The sequence below is a fragment of the Acomys russatus genome, chromosome 29 (genome assembly GCF_903995435.1).
Source record: "Acomys russatus chromosome 29, mAcoRus1.1, whole genome shotgun sequence".
In the NCBI taxonomy this organism is placed as follows: Eukaryota; Metazoa; Chordata; class Mammalia; order Rodentia; family Muridae; genus Acomys; species Acomys russatus.
Genome location: NC_067165.1, coordinates 38,796,330 through 38,822,999, shown reverse-complemented (window position 1 = coordinate 38,822,999; position 26,670 = coordinate 38,796,330). Strand labels below are relative to the sequence as shown.

Sequence of the window (26,670 nt, the reverse complement as noted above, 5' to 3'; positions counted from 1 at the left end):
GAAGGAGTAGTCAGTGCTCTTAACCTCTGAGCCATCTCATTAGCCCTCAGTTTCGGTTTGGATTGGGAGTTTTTGGGTGCTCAGCAAAGAGGGTGGGAGAACTAAGCGACTGTCAGAACATGCCTCATGCTGATGTTTCGGCCACTAGTTAAGCAGTGAGTTGTTCTTGCTAGAAGAACCGCTTCTATCCTAATGTAGTATCTCTTCCTCTGACAAAGCTGCAGTACCGGCAGATCATGGGATTCCTCAAGGAGCTGGAGCGGAAGGAGAGGCAGGTGAAATTCCGGAAGTGGAAACCAAAAGTGCCTGTGTCCAAGAAGTAAGGGTACCTCTCTGTCACCCACAAAGTGTGTCTTACAGCAGCATGCTCGCCTGTCCCCATCCTGTGCATGTGATCGCAGAAAAAAGGGCAGGTGGTTTAATTTGGGTAGTTAGCTAGGTTTTTCAAGGACGAGTGTATTACCCGTGAGGGAAAAGAAATAACGTTTAGGGCAAAGGGACATGAAGTGTCTATTGTCACCATTGATTTTCCTGTCATCTCTGTTGAGGTAAGATCCGTTCTGAGGCTGGACGCGGTGAAACTCAGCAGATCCTTGGTGTCACTTATAAGCAGAGTGCTGTTGCTTGCTGACGTTTGGTGTGTGGTTACTCTCTGCCGCACCCTGCAGACCTCCTTTTTTCAGTCTGTTTGGCCACATTATGTAGGTTGTGCTCTCTGGCTTCCAGAGCAAAAATCAATTCTCTTTCTTAAAAATAGTTTTTAATTTAAATTTGTGTGTGTGTGTGTGTGTGTGTGTGTGTGTGTGTGTGTGTGTGTGTGGCGGGGGTGGGGGGGGGGGGGGGGGGAGAGAGAGAATGCAATTAAAGGTAGTTGTGAGCAGCCTGATGTGGTTGCTGGGAACCGAACTCTGGTTCCCTATAAGAACAGCATGTTTTTTTTTTTTTTTTTTTTTTTTTTTTTGAGACAGGGTTTCTCTGTGAAGCCCTGGCTGTCCTGAATTAACTTGTAGACCAGGCTGGCCTCGAACTCACAGAGATCTGCCTGCCTCTGCCTCCGGAGTGCTGGGATTAAAGGCGTGCGCCACCACCACCCAGCATGACAGAGTCTTTTTATGTAGCCCCGGATGTATTGGAACTCCCCGTGAGGATCAGGCTGTCTTAGACCTTCCTGCTTTTGCCTTCCTGAGTGCTGGGATCAAAGCTATGTAGCACCATGCCCAGCCTCAGTTCCTTGACTGCTGTCCTATCTCCTGCCCTCCTCTCTTCATTTACAGTGATAAATGAGACCAGTCTGACATATTAAAACCTTTGTAAAGATCTGATGTGTTTTTGTGTATGTCCTTAGAAACTCAGTTGAAAATCTGTAGCAGTCAAGTCTGTGGTGACCGTCTCATGATGGCGCTTGCCTTGCTGCCAGCAGTGATCTCCTCTCTGGGGAGGGTCTGCTCTGGGTGAGGCGTGCTGCTTACATGCTGGATGTTATTGACACGCAGTATAATTCCATGTTCTTTGGCAGCGGATTCTGCATATTCAGTTTAGCTTAATGTTAAAACTGGCCCAAGATAGAAGCTAGGGGCTGATATGAGAAATGTCTCAGGTCGGAGTGAGCAGTGTTCCAGGCTTGTCCTGGACCAAGAGCGTTGCGGTGGTCTTCACCGGGAGGACTAACACATTGTCACGATTGTCGCAGCTGCCGAGAGTGGTGGTATTTCGCCTTGAACGCTAACTTGTATGAGATCAGAGAGCAGAGGAAGTGTTTGACGTGGAAGTTCTTGTTGCATCGTGCCCGAGATGCCGTGTTTTACACAGACAGATATTTCACCAAGTTAAAAGGAGGCATGCTGTCTGCAGAGGACAAGGTGAGTGGACTGCTTGCTTATTAGTTTTCTCAATTTCTTTGTTTGGTTTTGAAACAGCAACACGTGGAGCCCAGGCTGTCCTCAGATTCTATGTGGCTGAGGCTGGTTTTGAACTCCTTATCCTCCTGCTTCTCCTTCCATAGTCCTAGGATTACAGGCCCGAGCCCCCACACTTAGCTAAGAATATTCTCTCACTGGCTGAAACAAAGGCCGAGTCTGTGAAGGTTCAATGTGCCTTGCTGGAGGCACAGTTTTATAGGCTAGTGTTAGGCTCAGTAGCATGGGGATTCTTGGGAGTTTCTGAGCCTTATCTTGGCCAGAAGTGGATTCCACTCCTGCTCCCTGAGAAGAGCTGTAGGTAGGAAGAAGCAGAGACGGCTGTGACCCTGCCAGGCCCCTCCTGCAGTGCGCAGTTCTGTGGTGCAGATCAGGGAGACTTTCCTGGACTTAGCAGTATCTCTTCTGGTCCTGAGCATAGTCTGACTGTTAGTCTGTTACTCATTTCTGTGGATTTTGGTCTCCATTTCCTATAATCCTAGTTGACTTGATTGACCTTGGACTTTGTTATGGTAGAGGTGAAGCCAAGGCAGGTGACACAGGTGAGAAGGCAAGCCTTATTTGAATTATGTGTGGGCTAGATGCCCTAGGACCAGCGCTGCCAGAGTTCTGTCTTGGCTCACCCCTTCCTGGGTCTGTCTTCCTTCTCCCAGCAAAAGGGAAGTCTGATGTACTCCACCAGGATGCTTGCTTCTTAATTGTTTTGCTTTTGCGAATGGCTCAGACCATTCTCTAAATATTTTGGCTCAGGATATTTTCTAGGATTGTTCCTCTAGTTGACCTTTATAAACAAAAAGGGGCACCTCTTCACTGAATGGTCCCCAGCAGTCTCGCTGAACTGAATTCTCACCATCCTGCCAGCATGCTGAGACCATGGCCCCCACTTGCCTATTGCTGTCTTCATGGCTGACATGGCTACTGACAATGGGTACCTTGTGAAAAGGGTGGACATCAGTCATTGTGTGATAGATGGCTTTCTTTCTTTCTTTCTTTTCTTTTTCATTTTTGGTTTTTCAAGACAGAGTTTCTCTGTGTTAGCCTTGGCTGTGCTGTCCTGGACTCACTTTGTTGACCAGGCTGGCCTCGAACTCACAGGGATCCACCAGTCTCTGCCTCCCGAGTGCTGGGATTAAAGGTGTGCGCCACCACACCCAGCTCTAGGTGGCTTTCTTGAAGGCAAAGGCAGGGTGCCGTGAGGAAGAACCTGAATTAGTGCTGAGGTGGCCGAGTCACAGCAGCTCTGTGGGCTGAGCTGTGGACCATACCGCCAATGTGTCCTTTTAATGTGAGAAAAGAAGAAGGGTAATTTTGCTTTTTTAAAAAAGAGTGATATACCAGGACACGGGGTACACGCCTTTAATCTCAGCACTCAGAGAGGCAGAAGCCCTTGGATCTCTTTTAGGCCAGCCGGGTCTACAGGACAGCCAAGGCTATACAAAGAAACCCTTTCTCAAAAAAGCAAAAAGAAAAGAAAAGAAAAGAAAAGAAAAAGTGATACAATAGTTTTGTTTTTTTAAAGATTTATTTACTATTATGTATACAGTGCTCTGCCTGTGTGTACACCTGCAGGCCAGAAGAGGGCATCAGATCACATTATAGATGGTTGTGAGCCACCATGTGGTTGTTGAGGAATTGAACTCAGGACCTCTGGAAGAGCAGATAGGGCTCTTAACCTCTGAGCCGTCTCTCCAGCCCCAGTACAATAGTTTTGCTACTGCTCTTTAGTAACTAGTATTGAACTCTTGGAAATGGCCACGTTCTTATTACTTGTGACTATGAAAGATCTGGGGTCAGTATGCATGCTGTTTGAGCTTGGCCCTCAGCTTCCTTTGGAAGGTGGGAAGAATTATAACTTTGCTTTCTTTAGCTGGTCATGGTAGCACACGCCTTTAATCCTAGTGCTCAGGAGGCAGAGGCAGGAGGATCTCTGTGAGTTCGAGGCCAGCCTGGTTCACAAAGGGAGTCCAGGACAGCCTCTGCTTCCTTTAATGTCCTAGGCTAATGTGTAAAGCAGCTTGTGACCCGAGTCAGTGCTGTGCAGAGCTGGATTGCTCAGCAGCTGCCCACCAAAGCAAAGCACGGTCTCGTTGCTCCATCTGCCTCTACTAGTTCTGGTGCAGTTTTTGAGATCGAGTATCAAAGTGCTGGATTGTAGGAAAACCCTGCTTGTGCCAGAGGCAGCTCTCATGGCATTTGTCAATGTCTCATTTCTCAGCCTCCAGGGAGGCTGGTGGGGCCAGTTTATTGATGCTCACTTTCTCTAGCACTGCAGCGTCTCGGTTTCATTTGTCCCAAACAGGAGGAGGTGTGTCGGATTGAGGAGGAACAGAGCTTTGAGGAATTGAAGATTCTGCGTGAACTGGTTCATGATCGATTTTATAAGCAAGAGGAGCTAGCAGAGGTGAGAAATGTGTTTAGGAAAGGTCGTTTGGTCCCAGAGCACCCTGGTCCCTTCAGTGTCAAGTATGCCTTGTGCTCCGTCAGGACATGGGACAACCAGTGGCATATCACAGTTCTCAGCTGTATGTCTGTTTGTGATCACACAGAGTCTGCGAGAGCCTCAATTTGACTCTCCTGGAGCCTCGCCTAGTGAGTCAGATGCCAGCGGAGGCAGCGGGACGCTGCAGTACCTGCAGTCCTGGTTTCCAGGCTGGGGCGGCTGGTATGGACAGCAGAGCCCTGAAGGGAAAGTGATGGAAGGATTGGCAGCCGAGTCCCATGAACACTGGACCCCTGAGGAGATCTTGGGTATGCCGTGAGCCTGTCTGCACCCGTGCTCTCAGTTGGAATGAAGGGTTTTGTGCAGTAGCTTGAGAGGTCATTTCTAGACTTAACCAAAGGAGACATTTGGAAAGCAGTTTGTTTCACAGTGGTAGAGGGAAGACACATTCTGGAAGAGACTCTATGGCTATGGTCATTTGTACATTATTAGACAGATCTGAGTGGCAGCCATTGTCAGAGAACTAAATCTGAGCTTGTTCACAAACTCTGAGGCTTGATGGCAGCCCTGAGGAGGCCCTCTGTAGACCTGTGCCATCAGTGTGAGGCCACAGCATGATGGACTAGTTAAGTTAAATTGCACTAGCCACATCAGCCACATGTGGCATGCTGCCTGGGAACCACGTGTAGGTAGTAGCCGTGGTCCTTTAGTCACCTATGTCTTCGGGTTCTTGCCTAAAGAAGGGAAATGTGGTTCAACAGCATTGTCAGTCAGGGTACCTGGTCTTGCTGTCTTCCTGTTTTCTCTTAAGCCTGCTTGTTCTCCCTTACCATGTAGGCACCGAGGAGTTCTTTGACCCCACCGCAGATGCCTCGTGTATGAACACTTACACAAAGCGAGATCACGTCTTTGCCAAGCTGAACGTGCAGCTACAGCGGGGCACGGTGACGCTCCTGCACAAGGAGCAGGGTGCTGCTCATGCCAACGAGAGCGCGTTTATGCAGCTCGAGTTCTCAGGTACTGCTCGGGCCAGCTCTGCACGCCTCTAGTGCCAACACCCTGTTTTCCTCATCTGTGGTTGTTAGAGTCGTGAGAAGGTAGGGTCTGGAGAGAAGCCTCCGAGTTAAGAGTGCAGACTGCTCTTGCAGAGGACCTGAGTCTGGGCCCCAGTATCCACGCCATGAGGGTAACAGCTGCCCGAAACTTCAGCATCAGGGGATTTGCCGAGTTAGGTTTCTATTGCTGTGATGAGACACCATGACCACAAGCAGCTAGGGGAGGACAGGGCTTATTTGCTTTGCCCATCTTCATCATCAGAGGAACTCAAGGCAGGACCCTGGGGCAGACACTGAAGCTGAGGCCACGGAGGATGCTGTTTGCTGACTTCTCTTTCCCTCCCTCCCTCCCTCCCTTTTTCTTTCCTGTTTTGTTTTTGTTGTTGTTGTTTTTTGTTTTTTTGTTTTTTTTGAGACTGAATTTCTCTGTGTTGTCCTGGCTGTCTTGAAACTTTATTATTATTATTATTATTATTATTTTTAAATTATTTATTTATTTATTTATTTTTATTATTCTTTTTTAAGATTTATTTACTATGTGTACAGTGCTCTGCCTCCGTGTACACCCGCAGGCCAGAAAAGGGCATCAGACCTCATTGTAGATGGCTGTGAGCCACCATGTGGTTGCTAGGAATTGAACTCAGGACCTACCAGAAGAGCAGTCAGTGCTCTTATCCTCTGAGCCATCTCTCCAGCCCACTTTTTTTTTTTTTTTTTTGATTTTTGAAACAAGATCTCTCTGTGTTAGCCTTGGCTGTCCTGGAGTCACTTTGTAGACCAGGCTGGCCTCAAACTCACAGCAATCCACCTGCCTCTGCCTCCTGAGTGCTGGGATTAAAGGCATGCACCATTAAACTTGAACACATGGGTGAAGGCTCTGCTTAAAATTCATTGTGATGCCAGGCATGTGGTGTGCACCTTTAATCCCAGCACCCAAGAGGCAGAGGCAGGTAGATGGATCTCCTGACTTTGAGGTTCTACATAGAGTTCTAGGCCAGGCAGGACTACATAGAGACAGCCTGTCTCAAAACAAAATACAAAGCACTTCACTCTATTGAGAAACCTCCCAACAGTCTTTGTATGCTTATATAGACAGACAGATGTGTGTGTGTGTGTGTGTGTGTGTGTGTGTGCGCGCGTGTGTGTGTGCGTGCGCATATGTGTTCAGATTTCATGGAAAAGTACTTCCTAGTTTCAGATAGTTCTCTGTAAAATATATGCATTATTTTTAGGTATAAAGCACATTAGGCCTTAGAACATAGTGCCATCCCTTACGCTTATCTTTTATAGATGTAAAACTTCTAGCAGAGTCCCTTCCGCGAAGAAACTCCTCCTTGCTTTTAGTCCGATTGGGTGGACTGTTTCTCCGAGACCTGGCTACGGAAGGAACCATGTTTCCTCTCTTGGTCTTCCCCAATCCGGTATGTACTGCAGTGGCATGGCTAGCACACGTGGGTGACAGTGTGTACTGCAGTGGCATGGGTAGCACACGTGAGTGTCAGTGTGTACTGCAGTGGCATGGGTAGCACACGTGGGTGTCAGTGTGTACTGCAGTGGCATGGGTAGCACACATGGGTGTCAGTGTGTACTGCAGTGGCATGGGTAGCACTCGTGGCTGACAGTGTGTACTGCAGTGGCATGGCTAGCACACGTGAGTGTCAGTGTGTACTGCAGTGGCATGGCTAGCACATGTGGGTGTCAGTGTGTACTGCAGTGGCATGGCTAGCACACGTGGGTGACAGTGTATACTGCAGTGCTGTGGCTAGCACACGTGGGTGTCAGTGTGTACTGCAGTGGCATGGCTAGCACTCGTGGCTGACAGTGTGTACTGCAGTGGCACCACTGCTTTCGGCACTTCAGGGTTAACACTTGAACCTCTCCCATGTCTCACAGCTCCCTGCCCACGACCTATTGTCATTAATGTCAATCTCATCTTTCCAGGATTCCAAAAGAGAACTACTTCTAGTCCTTTAATATGTTCAATTTTACATGTAATATCCTTTACCAACTGTGCATCTTTGGTCTTATTAACAAAGACATAGTTTAAATAGTGGAATATTTATGCATTTACTCTGTCTAGACTTCTTTTTGGATGTTCGTAGAGTATGTGGGAGAGTGGACTTAAAATTTGAAAAGTTTTAAATATTTAATATCCATTTGGCAATTTATTAGATGCGTTAGGTACCACATAGCATATTGTCTGTTCCAGGAGATGGCACAGTAGTGCACAGATGTGGTAATGCAGTGAGAAGGGGTTTGAGTCATGTGTGCAGAGAGGGAGCAATGTGCAAGGTAAAGGGGGTGGTGCGCTGTGCCACTTTCCACTCAAGCATTTTGTGTATGTGTTTAATAGCAGAAAGAAGTCGGCAGAGTCTCACAGTCTTTTGGTCTCCAGACTGCATCAGCAGACAGGAGTGATCAATACCCTGGTAATTTTTCATATGTTCTTAAAACAAATCCTTTAAAAAAAAAACGTTATTGCTGATTGGTAGACTTTGATTTCTGTTCTGTGCATAGTGGTTTGTCACGTGGACCCATGTGCCCTGAGGCAGCCTTGCACTCCCTGGGTGGGACTCAGTTTCCCTGCTGTCACTAGGGTAGCTTTGCAAGGCCTCTGGGCCTTACTTTGCATTATGGGAACAAGTACACTAGCCTAGCTGTCATGGTTCCTTTTAAAAATTAGAGTCAGGCCTTATTAGGCTTTATTTTACAAATCTGCATAATTGTGAACCGATTAGAAAAGATTTTAGAAAGATGTCTTTTTTTCCGGCATGCTTTGCAGACCTGTGTGGGTACAGTTTTGGTTGTGTTTCACCTCTCTGTTTTCTTTAGCTGCAGACCCAGACAGTCCGGTCTTTGAGATGCTTTATGAGCGAAACCCAGCACACAGCCACTTTGAGAGGCGTTTGCATGTCAGCACGAGGCCCTTGAATATCATCTACAACCCACAGGCTATTAAAAAAGTGGCAGACTTTTTCTACAAGGGAAAGGTTCATACCTCAGGTTAACTTTTTTTGTTTGTTTGATCCTATGTTACCTTTGAAAAAAAAAATCTTTTGGGTCATTGCTGGTGCTCTGGACAAGGTTGTCACGCATTTGGATGCCCTGATAGTGTGGCCAGAGCCTGCAGAGCAAGTGGCAGGATTGTGTGTGGCCACTGAATCAATGTCCTTGGCCAGTTGTCCTTCCCATGTTCCTTTAGGATTTTTTTTTTTTAATCTTTCATCCTGCCAGTTTCTTTGGCCAGCTAAGATGGTTTTAGCTTGTTGGACTAAGGTAGGATGTTCCAGAATTTCCTTGTAGATGGCAGTATCTGTAGCTTTGTTGATGCTCTTATGATCTTCTTTATTCCCCAAGGAGACTGAGGTAGTTAGAGACGTGCTTTCATGCCCAGCGAGGCCTGTGAAACAGTAAAATAACATTTACTTTGTGTGCACCCTTCCTCCTTGCTCACTCTGAAGCTTCTGACAGTTGTGAGGCTTTTCATATAAACAGTAACTGTGAGTGACCTGGCTGACATTTTGCCTTCAATACAATAGTTTGCTTTGTAATGATTTTGAAGTACAGTACTTTGGAGTTTTCAGAAATGGTTCTAGGGATTCTAATAAGTCAGGCACCTTTTCCTTGTGTGCCTCAATGCCCTCAAGGCTGTCACCACTCCCTCTTGCCCTGATAAGGAGCTGCTTTGTTGCTTATCCCCCTTCCTCCCTTTGGTGGATCTTCTGGGTGAGAGCAGAAGTGACAGTCACTTGTGAGCCCTGATGTCTTGTGCCTTTCCAATCTTGCAGGTTTTGGTTATCAGTCTGAGCTTGAGGTGAGGGTTGCTGAAGCAGCTCGAAGGCAATATAACAAGCTGAAGATGCAGACCAAGGCTGAGATCCGACAGACTCTGGACCGCTTGCTTGTGGGAGAGTTCATTGTAAGTGGCCTTTTGAGATTGTGTTTGGGATGGCAAAGGCAAGCGTGTGTTCTGACAAGTAGACAGGCTTTTCCTCGTCTCTTATGCCAACTAGGTGGGCAGGGGGAATGAGAGAGAGAGAGAGAGAGAGAGAGAGAGAGAGAGAGAGAGAGAGAGAGAGAGAGAGAGAGAGAGAAGAAGAAGGAGGAGGGAGGAGGAGAGGAAGAAGAGGAGTAGATCTGCTATCTACGGCTAGATTTTAAACCTCGTCTTTTCTTTCCATTAATGGTTTGATAAAAGATAGTGAATGATGCCGACAAGATCATGTTTTTATTGCTCTGAGCTTTCTTTCTTTCTTTCCTTTTTTCTTTCTTTCCCTTCCTTCCTTTCTCTTTTGTTTTGTTTTTTTGAGACAGGGTTTCTCTGTGTAGCCCTGACTGTTCTGGAACTCTCTTTGTAGACTAGGCTGACCTCAAACTCACGGAGATCCACCTGCCTTTGCCTCCGGAATGCTGGCATTAAAGGAGTGTGCCACCATGCTGTGCACCGAGGGAACTTTTGAAACTTGCCTGTGTCCCTCTCCAGACTTAATTAGCAAGTAGTTCACAGAAGAATCTTCCTCTTGCTGTTATCTAAAGATATTTAGCTAGAACAATGCTAGAGCTGTGGTGGTGACTTTGTGGTGCTGTGTGCCCAGCTGATTGAAGGGCACCTGAGATAGTGAGAGCCAAGAAGCAGCTTCATTGTCCAGAAAGGCAGTTTCTGGTGGTGCACTGCCCTGGCATGGCTGTAGATGGTGCTTTTGAACTCCATAGGACCAGCTGTGTATGGAAGGGTGGCAGAGGTACTCCAAGTCAAATGCCTAAGGACTTCTCAGCTCTGCGCTTCTGTCTGTTTCGAACCTGTGCAGGCCTTGTGGGTGCTGTCACAGTCTCTGTTGTGTCTGCCAGTTGTGTTGTGCCTGGAGGACTTTGTTTCCTTGGAGTTGTCCAACAGTGTTTCTTTTTTTTTTTTTTTTTTTTCAAGACAAGGTTTCTCTGTGTTACCTTGGCTCTCCTGGACTCACTGTGTAGACCAGGCAGGCCTTGAACTCACAGTGATCCACCTGCCTCTGTCTCCCAAGTGCTGGGGTTAAAGGCGTGCACCACCACTGCCCAGCTAGTATGTCTTCTCTTACAGTATTTCTTCTGCCTTCTTTCCTGCATAGATCCCAGAGTCTTGGGGGTGGGGTGGGATGCTAAAGACATCTCTAGGGTGGGGTGCTCAGAGATTCTCACTTTTGCACACTGTCACAAAAAGAAGCTTCGCAGATGATGGCTGAGTGATGCACTGTTCTGTGGGTACAGCAGTATGTCACTAGGCGTCATTTGATTGCAGAATAGTAGTAGGGTTTCCCCTAGGTCACATGACCTACGTCTCTAGTCTCAGGTTCTTGGTCATGTTAGCAGTGCAAGATGTGGGTTTCCTGATTATTTTTGTATAAACTAGCCTTTACTACATGTAATTGAGGCCAATTTTAATCAGAAAGAACTATGCCAATTCATGACTTGCCTAATTACTAATATTACAAATATTAGAATTTCCCTCAAGATATTTTGGCATAAAAATTTATGATTACTAGTGTCTATGAATAAATAAAAGTATTTGGATTTCAATGTTGATTTGTATTTCATGGCTTCTGTGAAGGCTACTTCAAAGTAGCTTTGTAGATCAGGCTGGCTTCGAACTCACAGTGATCTACATTCCTCTGCCTCCTCTTAATCCATGGACCGTCAGTACAAACAACTCCTCAAATTAGTAATTTGCTAAATTTTCCTCTCTACTTAAACATCAGCCCGTGGTAATGTCTCTAGCCAGCAAGTAATGAGTGTCTTGTGTTGCAGTTCCAAGGACTAGCGTCCTGGCTGGTGTTTCAGGAATGCTTGAACACCTCTCTAGAGCTCCTCAGCAGTCACAGGTGGCAGTGTAGCCCAGGCTAGCCTTGAACTTGTCTCCTCTTGCTTCTTGAGTTCTGGGGTTACAGCAGGCTTGCAAGTGAGTTTGATTTTTCCCTTGCAGGAGGAAAGTAAGCGGTGGACTGTTCGACTGGACATTTCGGCCCCTCAGGTGATATTTCCTGATGATTTCACCTTCACGAATCCTGTGCTGGTGGTTTTGGATCTTGGACGAATGCTTCTTACCAACTCTGCCCAAGGTAGAGTGTCAGTGTCAAGAGACAAAAGCTTGTCTGCGTCACTGTAACGCTGGTCAGGAGAGGTTCATAACATTTTAGAACTCCCACATTTGGGGTCTGGGAGGTGGTTCAGTGGTTAAGAGCACATGCTGCCTTTGCAGAAGTCCTGGGTTCAGTTCCCAGCACCCACATGGTGACTCACAGCCATCCTTAATTCCAGTTTTAGGGGATCTGACACTCTCTTCTGACCTCTGCAGGTAGGTACCAGGCGTATGTGTGGTGCACATACATGTATGCAGGCAAATGCATTGGGAGAAAAAAAAAATAAAGACCCTCTAAAATTCACCTGCTGCCCCTTTAATACTAACATGAGGTACAATTCACATTTCGGAATGTCCAGTTGAGCCAGGCTGAATGTGCACCCACTGCCAGTCTCTAACCCTCTTCCTTCTTCTTAGGCAACCAACATAAATCCTTCTTTGTCTCCACTTTGTGTATTCTAACCATTTCATGCTTATGGGGTATTTGAACATGTTGCTTTTCATATCTGCCTTTTTAATTTAAAGTTCTTCCAAGGTTCATCAGTGTTGTAGTGTGTGTGTGTGTGTGTGTGTGTGTGTGTGTGTGTGTGTGTGTGTGTGTGTGGTAGTAGTACATTCCTTTTTATGGCTTTTACTAGTCCCTTTATGGATATGTCAGGTTTTATTTATCTGTTCTTTGGTTAGTAAACATTTGCAACTCCACTCCCACCTCCCTCACCTCACTGTTTGAATAATACCTCTGTCACTAGCCCAAGGGGCATGTCCCATGAAAGTCTTTACTTACCAGGAAAGTGGGTGAGAGGGGAAGAAATCCTATTGGGATTTTAGGTGAGAGAAGCATGGGAGAATAGAGAAATAGAAGGATCCAGAGGGTCCTAGAAACCTACAAGAAGAACATTATGAAAAAAAAAAAAAAGAAGAAGAACATTATGATGGGCAGATCTAGGGCCAGGGGTCCTGCTCAAACTATGACACCAGCCAAGGACAATACGGGCAATAAGCTACCCAGATCTAGCCAATGCACAGGACATTCTCCACCATTGAGTAGAGAGTGGGGTCTGACTTTCACATGAACTCTGGTGCCCCATATTTGACCACGTCCCCTGGATGGGGAGGAGGCCTGGCGGCATTCAGAGGAAGGATAGCAGGTTATGAAGAAGAGACTTGATACCCTATGAGCATATACAGGGAGATGAGGTCCTCCTCAGTCACAGACATAGGGGAGGGGAGTAGGAGGAAAGCAGGAGGGAGGGAAGAATGGGAGGATACAAGGGATGGGATAACAATTGAGATGTAATATGAATAAATTAATAAAATAAAAAAATACCTCTGTCAGGGGTGGGGTGCTGGGTCAAGTGGTAGCCTTCTCTTTAACATTTTTGGGACTACCAGATTACTTTCCCACTGGTTGGGGAAGATTCTAGTTTCCCCACATCCTTATTAGTTGTAATCTGCCCTTTTTGATTGCAGCCATCTTGGGATTGTGGGGGAGTCTCTCACTGGGCTTTCTTTGTCTTTTGTGTGACACTGATTTTTAATAAACATTTTCTAATACTCAATGCTAGAGATTGGAAGTTAGCTTTTTATTTTTAAAATTTTATTTATTTATTATTATGATACATGTGTGGTGGCATGTGTGTCATTGCATGTGTATGCCAGTTACAGACAACTTTGTGTTGTTGTTTTTCTACCTTTATGTACCAGATAAGGATATTGTATAGAGCAAGAATATTCTAGAAGGGAAACAAAGTGAATACTACAAGAAAGGGAGAAATGTGTAAGTTTGGAGAGTGCCCTAGGAGAGATGTGTCAGCCGCCCTGTCAGTGACAAGGCACAAGATGTTGGCAGTTGTTGGTGACCTCAGCACCCCAGCATGAGCCTGGGGGGATTCTCACAGTCCTTTATTCTTGTTCTTTGAATAGAAGATACACAATGTTATATCCGCCATATTTTTATCCACTTAAAAAACCATCAGCTTGGTGGAAGCTCTCCTCCTCCTCCTCTTCCTCCTCCTCTTCTTCTTCTCCCTTATTCCTTCTCCTCTTCCTCCTCCTCTTTCATCATCATCATCATTTGAGGCAGGGTCTCACAATGTAGGCCTGGCAGGCTTGGAACTTACTACGTAAGACCAGGCTGGCCTCAGATTTAGAGTGATCTACCTGCCTCTGCCGCTGAAGTGATGAAATATTTCTTATAATAGAAGTCTCAAGGTTTTATATCTATGTCTATGACTTGGTAGGATTTGAGATTCTTTTTAAAAATTTATTTTTTAATGTGAATTTGTATGAGTTTATGTGTACTACACGTGCAGGAGCCTGATGAGGCCAAAAGAGGGCATCTGAGTCCCTGGAACGGGAGTTACAGGCAATCAGTGAGCTGCCGTGTGGGTGCTGGGAACCCAGCATGGATCCTTTGCAAGAGCCCAAAGTGCTCCTAAGCATTGAGCTGTCTCTCCAGCCTTCCTCATTATCTAATAAGGATGGATGGATGGAGGGAGGGAGGGAGGGAGGAAGTGGGAGACACGTCACTTACAGCCTTTTCATTTATTTTCCCTTGTAGAAGACGCTAGGAGGAAAAGTGGGGGTGGGTCAGCCTCTGAAGAGAGTCAGGTCAGTGACGATGAGTATAAGACCCCTCTGGCCACACCTCCCAGCACCCCACCTCCAGAGCCCAGCAGCAGCAACGGGGAGAAAACACCACCCTTTTCTGGAGTGGAGTTCAGCGAGGAGCAGCTTCAGGCTCATCTAATGAGCACTCAGATGTACGAGAGGTACTCCTTGACGTTCATGGACCTCCAGGTCATGGTCGGGCGTGTCAGAGACAACTGGAAACGTGTGCAGGACATCGACGTGGGGCCGACACACGTAGTTGAGAAGTTCAATGTTCACCTACAGTTAGAACGTCGGCTGATTTATACGTCAGACCCCAAGTACCCTGGGGCTGTGCTCTCAGGCAACTTACCCGACTTAAAAATCCACATCAACGAAGACAAGATATCGGCTCTGAAGAACTGCTTTGCTCTTCTCACCACGCCGGAAGTGAAGCTTTCTGACACCCAGATCAGAGAGAAGATTTTCCCCCAGGAAGGACCTCGGGGAAGCTTGCAGGATTCAGTAATGAACTTGACCCAGAGCATTGTGATGCTGGAGCAGCACACGCGGGAGGTGCTGGTGGAGTCACAGCTCCTCCTAGCGGAATTCAAAGTGAACTGCATGCAGCTTGGTGTTGAGAGCAGTGGCCGCTACATCTCAGTGCTGAAGGTGTTCGGCACCAATGCTCACTTTGTGAAGAGGCCATACGATGCTGAAGTCTCCCTGACTGTTCATGGGCTGCTCCTGGTGGACACTATGCAGACTTATGGTGCTGACTTTGACCTTTTGATGGCTTCTCATAAGAACCTGAGTTTTGATATTCCCACAGGAAGCCTCCGGGATAGCAGGGCACAGTCTCCTGTCTCTGGACCTAATGTGGCCTTCCTAACTGATGTGGCCACCCTCAGTGACCAGCCGGCCACTGGTGTTTCCCTGGAAACAGTTCTCACCAAAGAGCAAGAGTCCCTCATTAAACTGGAGTATCAGTTTGTGAGTTCAGAGTGCCCGTCCATGAACTTGGACAGCACACTGCAGGTCATTTCCCTTCAGGTGAATAACTTGGACATCATCCTAAACCCAGAGACGATGGTGGAGCTCATTGGCTTTCTTCAAAAATCCTTCCCTAAGGAAAAGGATGATGTGAGCCCTCAGCCTCTGATGACTGACCTTGAAAGAAGCATTAGAGAACAGGGCACAGTTCAGTCGACTTATGAGCAGAACACCGAGGTCGCTGTGGAGATCCACAGGCTCAACCTCCTGCTGCTTCGGACAGTGGGGATGGCTGATGGGGAGAGACATGGCAGGAAGATCGCAACGGCCAGTATCGGAGGCACCAAAGTGAACGTGTCGATGGGCAGCTCGTTCGACATGAATGGCTCCCTGGGCTGTTTGCAGCTCATGGATCTGACCCAAGAGAATGTGAAGAACCAGTATGTTGTCAGCATCGGCAGTTCCGTAGGCTACGAGAACATAGTCAGCGACATTGGCTATTTTGAAAGCGTGTTTGTCAGAATGGAAGACGCAGCCCTGAGCGAAGCTTTGAGTTTCACGTTTGTTGAGAAATCCAAACAGGAGTGCTTTCTCAGCCTGAAGATGGCATCCCTGCATTATAACCACTCTGCTAAGTTCTTGAAGGAGTTGACGCTATCCATGGATGAGCTGGAAGAAAACTTTCGCAGTATGTTGAAAAGCGCAGCTACCAAAGTTACCACAGTCTTAGCCACCAAGACTGCTGAGTACAGTGAGATGGTGTCACTCTTTGAAACCCCAAAGAAGGCCCGGGAACCCTTTGTCTTGGAGGAGAATGAAATCTATGGGTTTGGCCTTCCTTCCCCTCGGTCAGACACGGTGAAGCTCATCTTGAACATAAACATCGAGTCTCCGGTCGTTTCTATCCCTCGGAGGCCGGGGAGTCCTGAGCTGCTGGTGGGACACTTGGGACAGATATTCATCCAGAATTTTGTGGCAGGAGACGATGAATCCAGAAGTGACCGCCTGCAGGTGGAAATCAAAGACATTAAACTCTACTCTTTGAATTGCACTCAGCTGGCAGGAAGAGATGCTGCCGGACCTGACGTCAGTCGGATGTTTTGCCCATCCTCTGGGTCTACCAGTGTCAACAGTCAGGAAGAGGCTCACTTCACACGACACGATTTCTTTGAGTCTTTGCATAGAGGCCAAGGTGAGAAGCAGGAACATGGCCTGAGTGTGTGTAAAGTCCTAAACCCAGCTCCTGTGTGTGTGTCCCTGGAAATAACACAGCCTTCCTTTGACGGTTATTTCTGATTAATGTGTGAAAAATCATAGTGGTGTTTTTAATGGCTTTGTGTAGAGGGCTGGCATGGTTTTACTTTCTTTCTCTCTTTGGACAAAATAAGAATGTACTTTGAGCCGGGCATGGTGGTGCACACATTTAATCCCAGCGCTCAGGAGGCAGAGATGGGTGGATCTCTGTGAGTCTGAGGCCAGCCTAGTCCACAGGGTGAGGATAGTCAGGGTTACACACACAGAGAGAGAAACAAAACAACAACAACAAAAAAGAAACAACAACAACAACAACAACAAAAACCCAACCAACCAACCAACAAAAGACTGTACTTGGAAGTGTTGCTCTTTGAAGTTGGGTGAGTGCTCCTTCACAGAAAGGCTTGAGTGGATGGATAGCATGGCCTCATTTTGTGCAATACTTCTATTCTTTTCTTCTGAGCTGTACATTTTTCCTACTGCAGCTTAAGGTAGTGCGAGAGGTGACTGTAAGTAGAAGAGGAAACTTGGTCTCTGGCTGTTATGCTTTTTTAGTGCTCTCAGTCTTCTAAGTGGGTCTGTGCAGGGTACAAGGAGGGGCGTTTCACATTCGTGTTCTGGATGCAGACACTCAGACCCAAGCAGCTACAGGATCAGGGACATTCTAGAGACTGTTCATTGGTGAAGAAACTAATGCCTTTGAAAACATCTATGGTTCTCAGAAAGTCCTTCACAGATCCATTGGAGGTTTGGAGACCAGCTGCTGGCCTCGCATGCTAGGTGTGCACTCGACCACTGGGTTGCATCATTGCTATGCTTAGAAAACAGTTATTTTCTCTGTGTGGAATAAATGCTCAGCTAGAATGCTGTTTGAGGCCTAGTAAAGCTGGGCCTGCTTCTGAAAGCTATGGAAGGGACAGTCCAGTTTAGAAAACTAGCTTTCACGGCTAAGAGAATGTAAGGTAGTCCACGGACTGACTTAGTGTTTACCATATCATATACATTTTAAATTATATTTATCTCTTGTGTGTGTGTGTGCCCACATGCATGCATGTCACCCGGCTGTGTGGGGAGGTCAGAGGACAACCTGTGGGAGTTGGCTTTCTGCTTCAGCCATGTGGGTTCCAGAGATAGAATTCAGGTTGTCAGGCTGAGCAGCAAGTGCCTTTATTTACCCTTTGAGCCATCTTTTCAGCCTTACAATTTCCTGTTCTGAAGCTGTCAAGCAGATCATGGCGTCAAAATCCGTCCTCTCCCCATTGTCCCTGTGGTGACCTTGTCTTGTGGTTCTGTTTGCTGCACATTTTGGTCTCAGACTCGGTTGCCAAGCCAACCTGCCATCAAATAACCACTGGGCTTTATTTTGTATTCAGGACACTCGCTCATCAATACCAAAGCAGATCTAGTGTTCATGCTCCGTCGTTTCTGCTCTCTTTGCCAGCCTTTCATATCTTAAACAACACCACCATCCAATTTAAGCTGGAGAAGATCCCTATCGAGAGAGAGTCTGAGCTGACTTTCTCCCTCAGTCCAGATGACCTGGGGGCATCCAGCATCATGAAGATTGAAGGGAAGTTTGTCAACCCAGTTCAGGTAAACAAACACGGCACTGATGTTCAGGCCTGGGCAGTCATTGTTCCCTGTTGGGATGTGGGAGGCCAGACGCATTTTAGGCTTTGGAACTTTGAGTCCTTGGGACATTTGCAAACCTCCGTGGTTGAGCATCTCTGTCTCTAATTGAAGTCTGAAATGCCCTTAAGTTGGGAACCTTTTAAACTAGACTTAAGAATGATTGTGAGCTACTGTGTGGGTTAGGGGAATTGAACCCGAGTCCTCTGCAACAGCAGCAAGTGCTCCTAATCACTGGGCCATCTCTTTGGCCTCATCTGTATTCATTTTATATTTATATTATATATGGCACTCAGATTATAATGGTATATATTTATGTATATTAAGTGTTGGAAGGGAAATATGTAAGTTCCAGGAGCTATCATCAATACATGTTCATGTTGTTGATAACTTGTCTAATAAACATGGGACCTGTCTAGCTCTGTAGCCCAGGCTGACTTTGAACTCATGGTCCTCCTGGTTCAAGCCTCCCTGAGTGCTGGGATTATGTGTACTCCACTGCTCTCAGCAACATAGGGTCCTTGTGCCATTTTGTCCCTGGGCGATGGCCTTCTCCCTGTGGCTCAAAGGAGAGTGGACTCTAGTCCCATTCCGCAGTGGGCATGGGGAGTTACTGCTTAAACGGCCAATAGCTCTTTCCCAGGAGGATGTAATTCTCGTCCTACTTTGGACACACTTGGCCTGGACTATACAACAATGTGATTGTTCAGCCATTGACAGATCTTTCAACAGAGTTAGGCTTGCTCTCTCTGAATTGAATTGGGCCAGATAGGGCATGCGTGCGTGCGTGCGTGCGTGCGTGCGTGCGTGCGTGCGTGCGTGCGTGTGTGTGTGTGTGTGTGTACTGCGTATGTATTGTATGTATGTATCCTTTCTCCTTCACAAGTGGTTTCACTGGAAAAGAGGAAAGAGTAAGGTTATAAAAGACTGCAGTAAGGATCAGAGGACAGTGGCCCCTCTGTCAGGCTGTAGTAGTTATGGGTTTGTCTAGCAGTTGCTCTGAGGTAACCCTGGAACATGTCTCTGTTGGTATCAGTGGCTCCCAGGTGTCAACCTTTGGGTGAGCAGCCCACTCCCAGCTCTCTCTCTTTTCTTTTTTTAAATTATTTTTTCTTAATTTTTTATGTATGGGTGTTTTATTTGCATGTTTGTCTGTGCACCACATGTGTGCCTAGTGCCCACAGAGGCCAGAGGGAGCCATCAAATCCCTTGGGACTGGAGTTATGAAGGTTGAGAGTGTGGGTGCTGGGAGTTGAACTTGGTTTCTCTGTAAGAGTATCCAGTGCTCTTAACCGCAGGGACGTCTCTCCAGGCCCCCTTACTCATGTAGCCCAGGTTGGCCTCTGCCTTGCTGTGTTGCTGAGGATGACCTTGAATATTTGATTCTCTTGTTTATACTTTTCAGTATGAGGCTCATTTTTTTCCTTCTTTGAAATATTTTAAGGCAGGAGGCAGGTGAAATGATTTAGCAGGTAAAGTGTTTGCTGTGAAAGCTCAAAAACCCAGGTTCCATCTCCGGAACCTACATAAGGTAGAAGGAGAAAATCAACTCCACAAAATTGTGCTGTGACTTCTGCATACGCTGTGGCACATACGTGCACTACACATGTGCGCACACATGTACCACACACACGAGGATAATAAACAATTAAAAAACCACCTTAAGGCAAATTGAAGGCTTTATTTCACTCCATCTTGTGTATTTGGGATGTGTCTCTGAACTGGGTGTGTTCTTATGTATTGTGATGGCGTTCGGTTTTCAAGAATGTCTTGGCTCTGGTTTGTTTGCATCGGGGTCCAAGCAGGGTCTGCAGATTGCAGTTAGGCACAGTATGTTTTAGGTCTCTTTGGATCTGCCCTGCCCCATCTGCCATGCCATGATTCCGTGTGGAAACTGGTCAGCTGCCTACAGCGTGGCCCACGTGGTATATCTGCTGTTGTTTGTATCTGTCTGAAGCACACAGGCTTCCCTGCAGTCTGGGTCTTTCTTAGCTCTGCTTCTCTTTTGGCTAGGACATCACAGGTGCTGTCATGCACCTGCGGTTACATTATACCTGTCACACAATGTCTGCACTTGATGAAGGTGTGTAGGTGGCAGAGCCAGATCTCTCGCTTGTAAAATTCCCCATCAGTCATTTCTGTTGCTGCATTCCACTAATGAACTCTGTGGGGATGAAGATTAAATTAGGGGTTATGGAACGGTCACTTTCCAAGTCTGTCAAAATTTCTGTATATATGACTTGGGATCCCTGTGTTAATTGCCCTTAATTAGTAAAAGAAAATGTACTTGAAAATATTTTTAAATAAGAAATTCTAACGAAAAGAAAGTAGAAAGAAGCTGGGGTGCAGTTCCATGACAGTGTTTGCCTGTTGTGCACAGAGCTCCGGGTTCCATACCAGCCCCAACAATGGAAACTGTAAGAGACCAAAAAAAAAGAAAAGGATACAATTGCAGATCATCATTATTGTTTGAAAAGTACTAAGCACTGTTTGTCCTGCTGGCTGCTGATCTGTGGTGGTTTTACAGTCTTGTTTCTCAGGCCCACGCTGTGCCCACATTAGACCTTTAGAAGTCTCATCCTGTTTTCTGCAGTTATTTTGTGTTGTTAGAAAGAGTAGCTTTGCTGACTGAGCACAGGAGCACACGCTGTACATCGATTTGCATAGATTATTCTGCGAGTAGCCAGGGAGAGCCTTGTGAATAGAAGTGGGCAGAAAGAAGAAAGGACAGAAAAGAAAGGATGGTTTTGATGCCAACTAGCTTAAAGCCTCTTGGTAAACATAGAAATGCCACCTGGAGGGTTGGAGAGATGGCTCAGTGGTTAAGAGCACCACCTGTTCTTCCAGAGGTCCTGAGTTCAATTCTCAGCGACCACATGGTGGCTCACAGCCATCTATAATGTGACAATAAATAAATCTTTAAAAAAAAAAAAAAAAAAAAAGAAATACCACCTGGGAATTGAGGTTCTGTGTGATAATAATAGTGTTGGAGGGGACTGGAGAGATGGCCAAGGGACTAAGGCCACTATTGCTCTTCCAGAAGACCCGAGTTAGGTTTCCAGCACCCATGTTGGGCAACTGCCTGTGGCCTGTAACTTCAGCTCCTGGGAGTGGGCGGGGGGTGTCTGCTTCTTCCCACCTCCATGGGCGCCTGCACCCATGTGTACCCCTCACCCATCCCCCTGCTCCCCCCCATTCCCATACACAAAACTCCAAATACCTTTTAAGTGGCTCTGGAGTAACTGGGCTGCTCCCTTTGAATGCAGGTGGTATTAGCCAAGCACGTGTACGAGCAGGTTCTGCAGACGCTGGACAACCTTGTGTACAGTGAAGATCTCAATAAGCTTGCAGCCAGTGGCCCGTCCTCCCCCTGCCCGTCCTCCCCGCAGGCCCCCCTCCGTGCCTGCGGAGAACCTTCTGTGGAGAGGAAGGAGAACGGATTGTTCAGTCACTCCAGCTTCTCTAGCACCTCTCAGAAGTCCCTGTCTGTGAAGGAAGCCAAAGCCTTCACTCAGATCCAAGCCAACTTCTGTATATCGGAGCTGCAGGTTCAGCTGAGTGGTGACCTGACTCTGGGCGCCCAAGGGCTTGTGAGCTTAAAGTTTCAGGATTTTGAAGTGGAGTTCAGTAAAGACCATCCACAGACCTTATCCATCCAGATTGCCCTGCGCTCGCTCCTCATGGAAGATCTACTGGAGAAGAGTCCAGACTCCAAGTATAAGAGCCTGATGGTGTCTCGGGGGGCTCCCAAGCCATCTAGCTTAGCCCAGAAGGAGTACCTCTCCCAGTCCTGCCCTTCGGTGTCCAGTGTGGAGTATCCCGACATGCCCCGGTCTCTCCCTTCCCACATGGAGGAGGCACCGAATGTCTTCCAGTTGTATCAAAGACCCATTTCCACAGCTCGGAAAAAGCAAAAGGAGGCGCAGGACAAGAGCTGCCCCCAGACCCCACCTCCTTCCCCCTCAGTGGACGAACCCAAGGCGCTCGCTGGGAAGAGCGAATTTGACGATTCCTTGGTCCACATCAATATATTCTTGGTGGATAGAAAGCACCCAGGGTTCTCTTCCAGCTACGGTCGGATTAACCGCAGCATCGACGTTGACTTTAACTGCTTGGATGTGCTGATCACCCTGCAAACCTGGGTGGTGATCCTGGACTTTTTTGGGATTGGCTCCACTGCAGACAACCACGCCATGAAGGCGCCACCCGAGGGCCTTCCCCAGAACGTGAAGGTGGAGTCCAGCACGGCCATGGAGTCTGAGCTCCAGGAGCCAATGAACTCCAGGCTGGATGTCAAGGTACTGCTACTCTGAGGGTGTGGTTGGATGGTATCTGAATGTGGCTATCTGTACGCAGCACTGCAGGGAGCATTGACTGGCTGGACACAGGCCCACCTGCCTGCTGCCCGGCTGCTGAGAAGCACAGGCAGGCTTTAGTGACATCCGTGTTTTAGAAAGGGTTCTGTTGTAAAACGCATCTGGAGGCAGCGAGGATATGTAGTTTAAGCACGTGCCTTTCCCTCGAGCCATATGAGTCCAGGGAATCATTTTTGCTTCTCTAGCCTGTTTCGTCATCATCCATCTTCTATGATGGTGTGAGGCAGTAGGTGCAAAACACCCAGCTAAGTGTCTGTTGCATGGTAGCAGCTTCTGTGCCAGGCTTTTTTCCTTAGCTCCCCAGCCCTTCACAGCACTGTTGGCTTTCGTTGGGCTCACTGTGGCGGCCGCAGAATGCAGTATGCAGAGTTAGCTTACCTGTTGGAATCCCGGTCCTTGCACTGTAACCTGGGTGAGTCAGGGAACCTCTTGCCCTGGGTAGTGTGCCTCAGTGCCTGTATAGAGGGAGCCCCAAGCATTATTAGATACAGTAATGTGAGGCCCTCCACATGGCTCATGGCACATAGCAAGCGTCCTGTGAGTGGTTGCTATTACAGTTTTTATTATGATATGGATTGTCATGCTTGTAACTTAACCTTGATATTCATATTATAAATATTTAAAAACAAATCACATAAGGTAGTATGTAAGGTTGGGTTTAAGGCAGCCTGCCATTTACGGTGGAACAGCAGGCAGGTACATGGAGTTGACCATTTTGAGCTATACAGGCCTGTTGCAACTAGCACTCATCAGAGTGCCGGCACCTATGCAGCAGCAGCCGGTCACATCTGTGTGCACATAGCCTTGCACTCACTGCTGGGAGCAGCCAGGAAGGGGCTCTACCACCCCATGCTGGGGTTGTCTTGCTTTTCTATGCCACAGCCTGGGGAATCGGGAGGGAGAGATGGGGGAAAAGCCAGTTCTGCCTCTTGTGCAGTGGGCAGTAAATACACTACTTGGCTGTGCACTGAGGTTCTGGGGCATCGGGCCTAGCAAGCTGACCGGAAGTGGCAGTGTTCAGTCATTCTTTGATTGGATTTAATATGTGTAAAGGTGACTTCGTTTTCCTTGTGCCTGTGGAGATCTGCCTGAGGAAGCCTTCTCTGCTATGGGAAGGTGTGGCGTGCTCCTAGGGGCTTTGCATAGAGTGCTGTGGGAGAACAGGGCTAGATAGAGGCTTCTCGGCTGTGTAGTTCTTGAAACAAGAAAATTTGAACATTATTATTATGGTGGATTCCTAATGAGTCATGAACCTCCATATTCCCAACACTATAACTCGTCATATCACCTTTATTTCTTTTCTTCACTGAGGTCTTTTAAAGCAAAGTCTAGGGTTGCTCATTCAGATGGTTCCCAAGTGCTGAGATTAAAGGCGTGCACCACCGCTGCCCAGCTCCAGGTGCACTTCTTGGAGAGGAGACAGCATTCCAGTGGCAAGTGCTTCTTGTCACTGAGGCAGGAGGCTGAGATCAGGTGGGCCTTTCCAGCAATGTGAAGGTGCCATGCTGCAACACCTGGGTTCTTTCCAATAAAGCAGTTTTTAGACCCAGGGTGTGTAATCCTTGGAGACTCAGTGCCAAAGAGTTTTATTTTACCTTTTTCTGGGACCTTGATGTCTTGAGATCCTTCTGTGGTACCCGGCAGAGCAGTCAGAGCATCTCTGTCTGCCTATGGTTGCTGCTGGGACGACCGTGCTCTGTCTACTTTCTTGCCTTCCATAGGGACTTTTCCTTCCTTCTGCCATCATCTTTTGCTTTCTCTTTGAGTTACTTACCCACCTGGCAAATCCTGAGCCCCTACTCCGTGAAGGCTTCGAGGACAAAGAAGTGTATGGCACATATGTTCTTCCATCTCCTGCTCCTTCCTTCTTTTCCGTCAGTGCCTGGTCCCTAAGGCAGAAGAGTTGGGGGCCGGCCCAAAATTCTGAAAAAACATTTTCTGTGGTTGGGATTCCTTTAGTGTAATGAAGCCTCTGTCCACCTGAAGTCTAGTGCTGAGCAGAGACCTCTGCTAAGTATGGGTTCAAAGCATTAGACATGATTCCGTTTTCATCATTTGCCTACGTAGACTTTCCAGGTCTGTGAGTCATTACAGAACTGTGCAGTGCTAACAAAGAGTGCTAAGATGGGAAACCTTGTTTTATACTGCGTAACATTTTACCACCTACAGATCGGATGTAGAGGAGAGGCCACAGGGTCTGAAGTTAGAATTCCTCCTCAGTGCTCCATCAACTCTGCACAAATGAAACTGGCATCATGTCAGGTTTGGGCTGGCGAGGTGGCTCAGCAGGTGTAGTGCCTGCTACCCAGCCTGACAGGATGAGTTGATTCCCAGAACCTGTGCAGTGGAAGGGGAAAAGGAGAGAACACTCATCCCCACAGGTTTCCCTCTGACCTCCACAGACATGTACAAGCCCAGATACACTTGCACACGTGTGGACACACACACACAAACACATACCACACCACACTGAATAAATAAATAAATGTTTACCTTCACCTTTCTTTTCTTTTCTTTCTTTTTTGTTTTTGGTTTTTCGAGACAGAGTTTCTCTGTGTTAGGCTTGCCTGTCCTGGACTCACTTTGTAGACCAGGCTGGCCTCGAACTCACAGCGATCTGCCTGCCTCTGCCACCTGAGTGCTAGGATTAAAGGTGTGCGCTACCATGCCCGGCCTACCTTCACCTTTCTAAGCCTGTCCTTGTTCTGCTCCATTCTGCTTTGCCATTTCCTGTTCCCCTCAGTAACTTGCTTTTTGCTTTGTATCTTGTGTCCTAGGTTCATTCGCTTTCTCTTGTGCTGAGCAAGGCCACCAGCGAGCTTGCTAAAGCAAATGTGTCCAAATTAGTAGCACATGTGGAGATGATCGGTAAGTGGCATGGTCCTGTAAGTATCTCAACACCCAGCACAAGGCTAGCTGTCCTCACCCGCCAAGGAAGGTGCACAACTGTGGCTTGGCTGTGGGAACTGCCATGGCCATCCTCACGGTGGTGGCGGCTCCCAGTCCTGGCTTTGGAATCAGTATTGTCGGGAGCATCCTCCCTGCTCATCTCCTGCCTCACCCCAAAAGTCTTATTCTGAAGATTGGATGGGCCCCTGGCATCTTTCTGTGCAGATAATGTCTGGTTCAAATTGTGATAGGCTTTTAGTTTTTTGTTTTTTGAGACAGGGTTTCTCTGTGTAGCCTTGGCTGTCCTGGACTCACTTTGTAGACCAGCCTGGCCTCAAACTCACAGAGATCCGCCTGCCTCTGCCTTCCGAGTGCTGGGATTAAAGGCATGCACCACCATGCCCAGCTCAAATTGTGATAGTTTTGAGAGTGAAGAGCTATTAATAATTAGGTCTGGAAGACAGGCAGGTCAAAGGGTTGCCTATGGGAAAATGGGACGAGCACTTTCTGTTTGTACTCTTAGGGTAGGGGTGCCCCCAGGAGAGGGTGTAGCGTGCTGCAGCAGGGTGTTGTAGCAACCTGGCTCCTTTCTGGTGGGCTTTTGCAGGTTGGAATTCTTTTTTGGTCTTTGTTTGTTGGTTTGTTTTTGAGACAGGGGTTCTCTGTGTAGCCCTGGCTATCCTCAAACTCACTCTGTAGACCAGGCTGGCTTTGAACTCAGAGATCTACCTACCTCTCTCTCTCTCAAGTGCTGGGATCAAAGGCGTGCACCATGACTGCCCTGCCCTTGCAGGTTGGAATTCTTACGAGAGCACAATTGCAATTACCTGTCACGTTCTAAGTGGTAGGGTTTATAAAGCACAAAGCTCAAGCGCTGCTGTCTCTTTAAGGAACATGTAATGCAGCAGTGAAGAGAAGATGCTGGTGCCGTCATGAAGTCAGCAATATTGTTTGGAGAAGAAATGAACTGAGGTAGAGATCTCGCGCCTGGCATTATTTTAGAAAAGCATCCCAGAAGAATGGTCTTTCATCTGGAGAAGCATGGAATTTTTTTGTTAGAGGATATTAGGAATTGAAAAATAAATATATGCTTTTGAGTCACTAGAGAGCTGAGCTGGTCTGCCAGAGGGCTTTATATCCCTTGGTGATCACAGTGACAGTGTGTAAAGTTATGATGGTTTTGTCCTGTGCAAGTAGTAGTTCAGTGGCTGCTCTGGAACATGCGTGCAGTCCAGGCTGTCTCCAACTCCAGGGAGCCACTGTACCTCTCAGGAAAAATCATTTTATGCTCACGTTCCAGTAGCATGTGCCCCAGAACCCAGCTGCGCTCTCTCACCCCAGGGCTGTGCTCCTGTCAGCACTCATTTCCAGTCAGTGTCAGCACCGTCTATCCCCACGCACCAGCTGACTTTCTTCC

General features: G+C 47.3%; 1 protein-coding gene across 1 annotated transcript in view; it reads left to right on the top strand.

The window, feature by feature from the left end:
• Positions 1-26,670, top strand: part of Vps13d (vacuolar protein sorting 13 homolog D) — a 227,894-nt gene that overhangs the window by 26,972 nt on the left and 174,252 nt on the right. Inside the window, 14 exon segments of the mRNA XM_051171302.1 lie at positions 219-319; positions 1,691-1,859; positions 4,216-4,317; positions 4,463-4,664; positions 5,194-5,373; positions 6,702-6,832; positions 7,765-7,840; positions 8,244-8,414; positions 9,200-9,330; positions 11,368-11,503; positions 14,084-16,297; positions 17,801-17,952; positions 21,255-22,286; positions 25,142-25,232. Coding sequence (XP_051027259.1) covers positions 219-319; positions 1,691-1,859; positions 4,216-4,317; positions 4,463-4,664; positions 5,194-5,373; positions 6,702-6,832; positions 7,765-7,840; positions 8,244-8,414; positions 9,200-9,330; positions 11,368-11,503; positions 14,084-16,297; positions 17,801-17,952; positions 21,255-22,286; positions 25,142-25,232 — 4,888 coding nt within the window.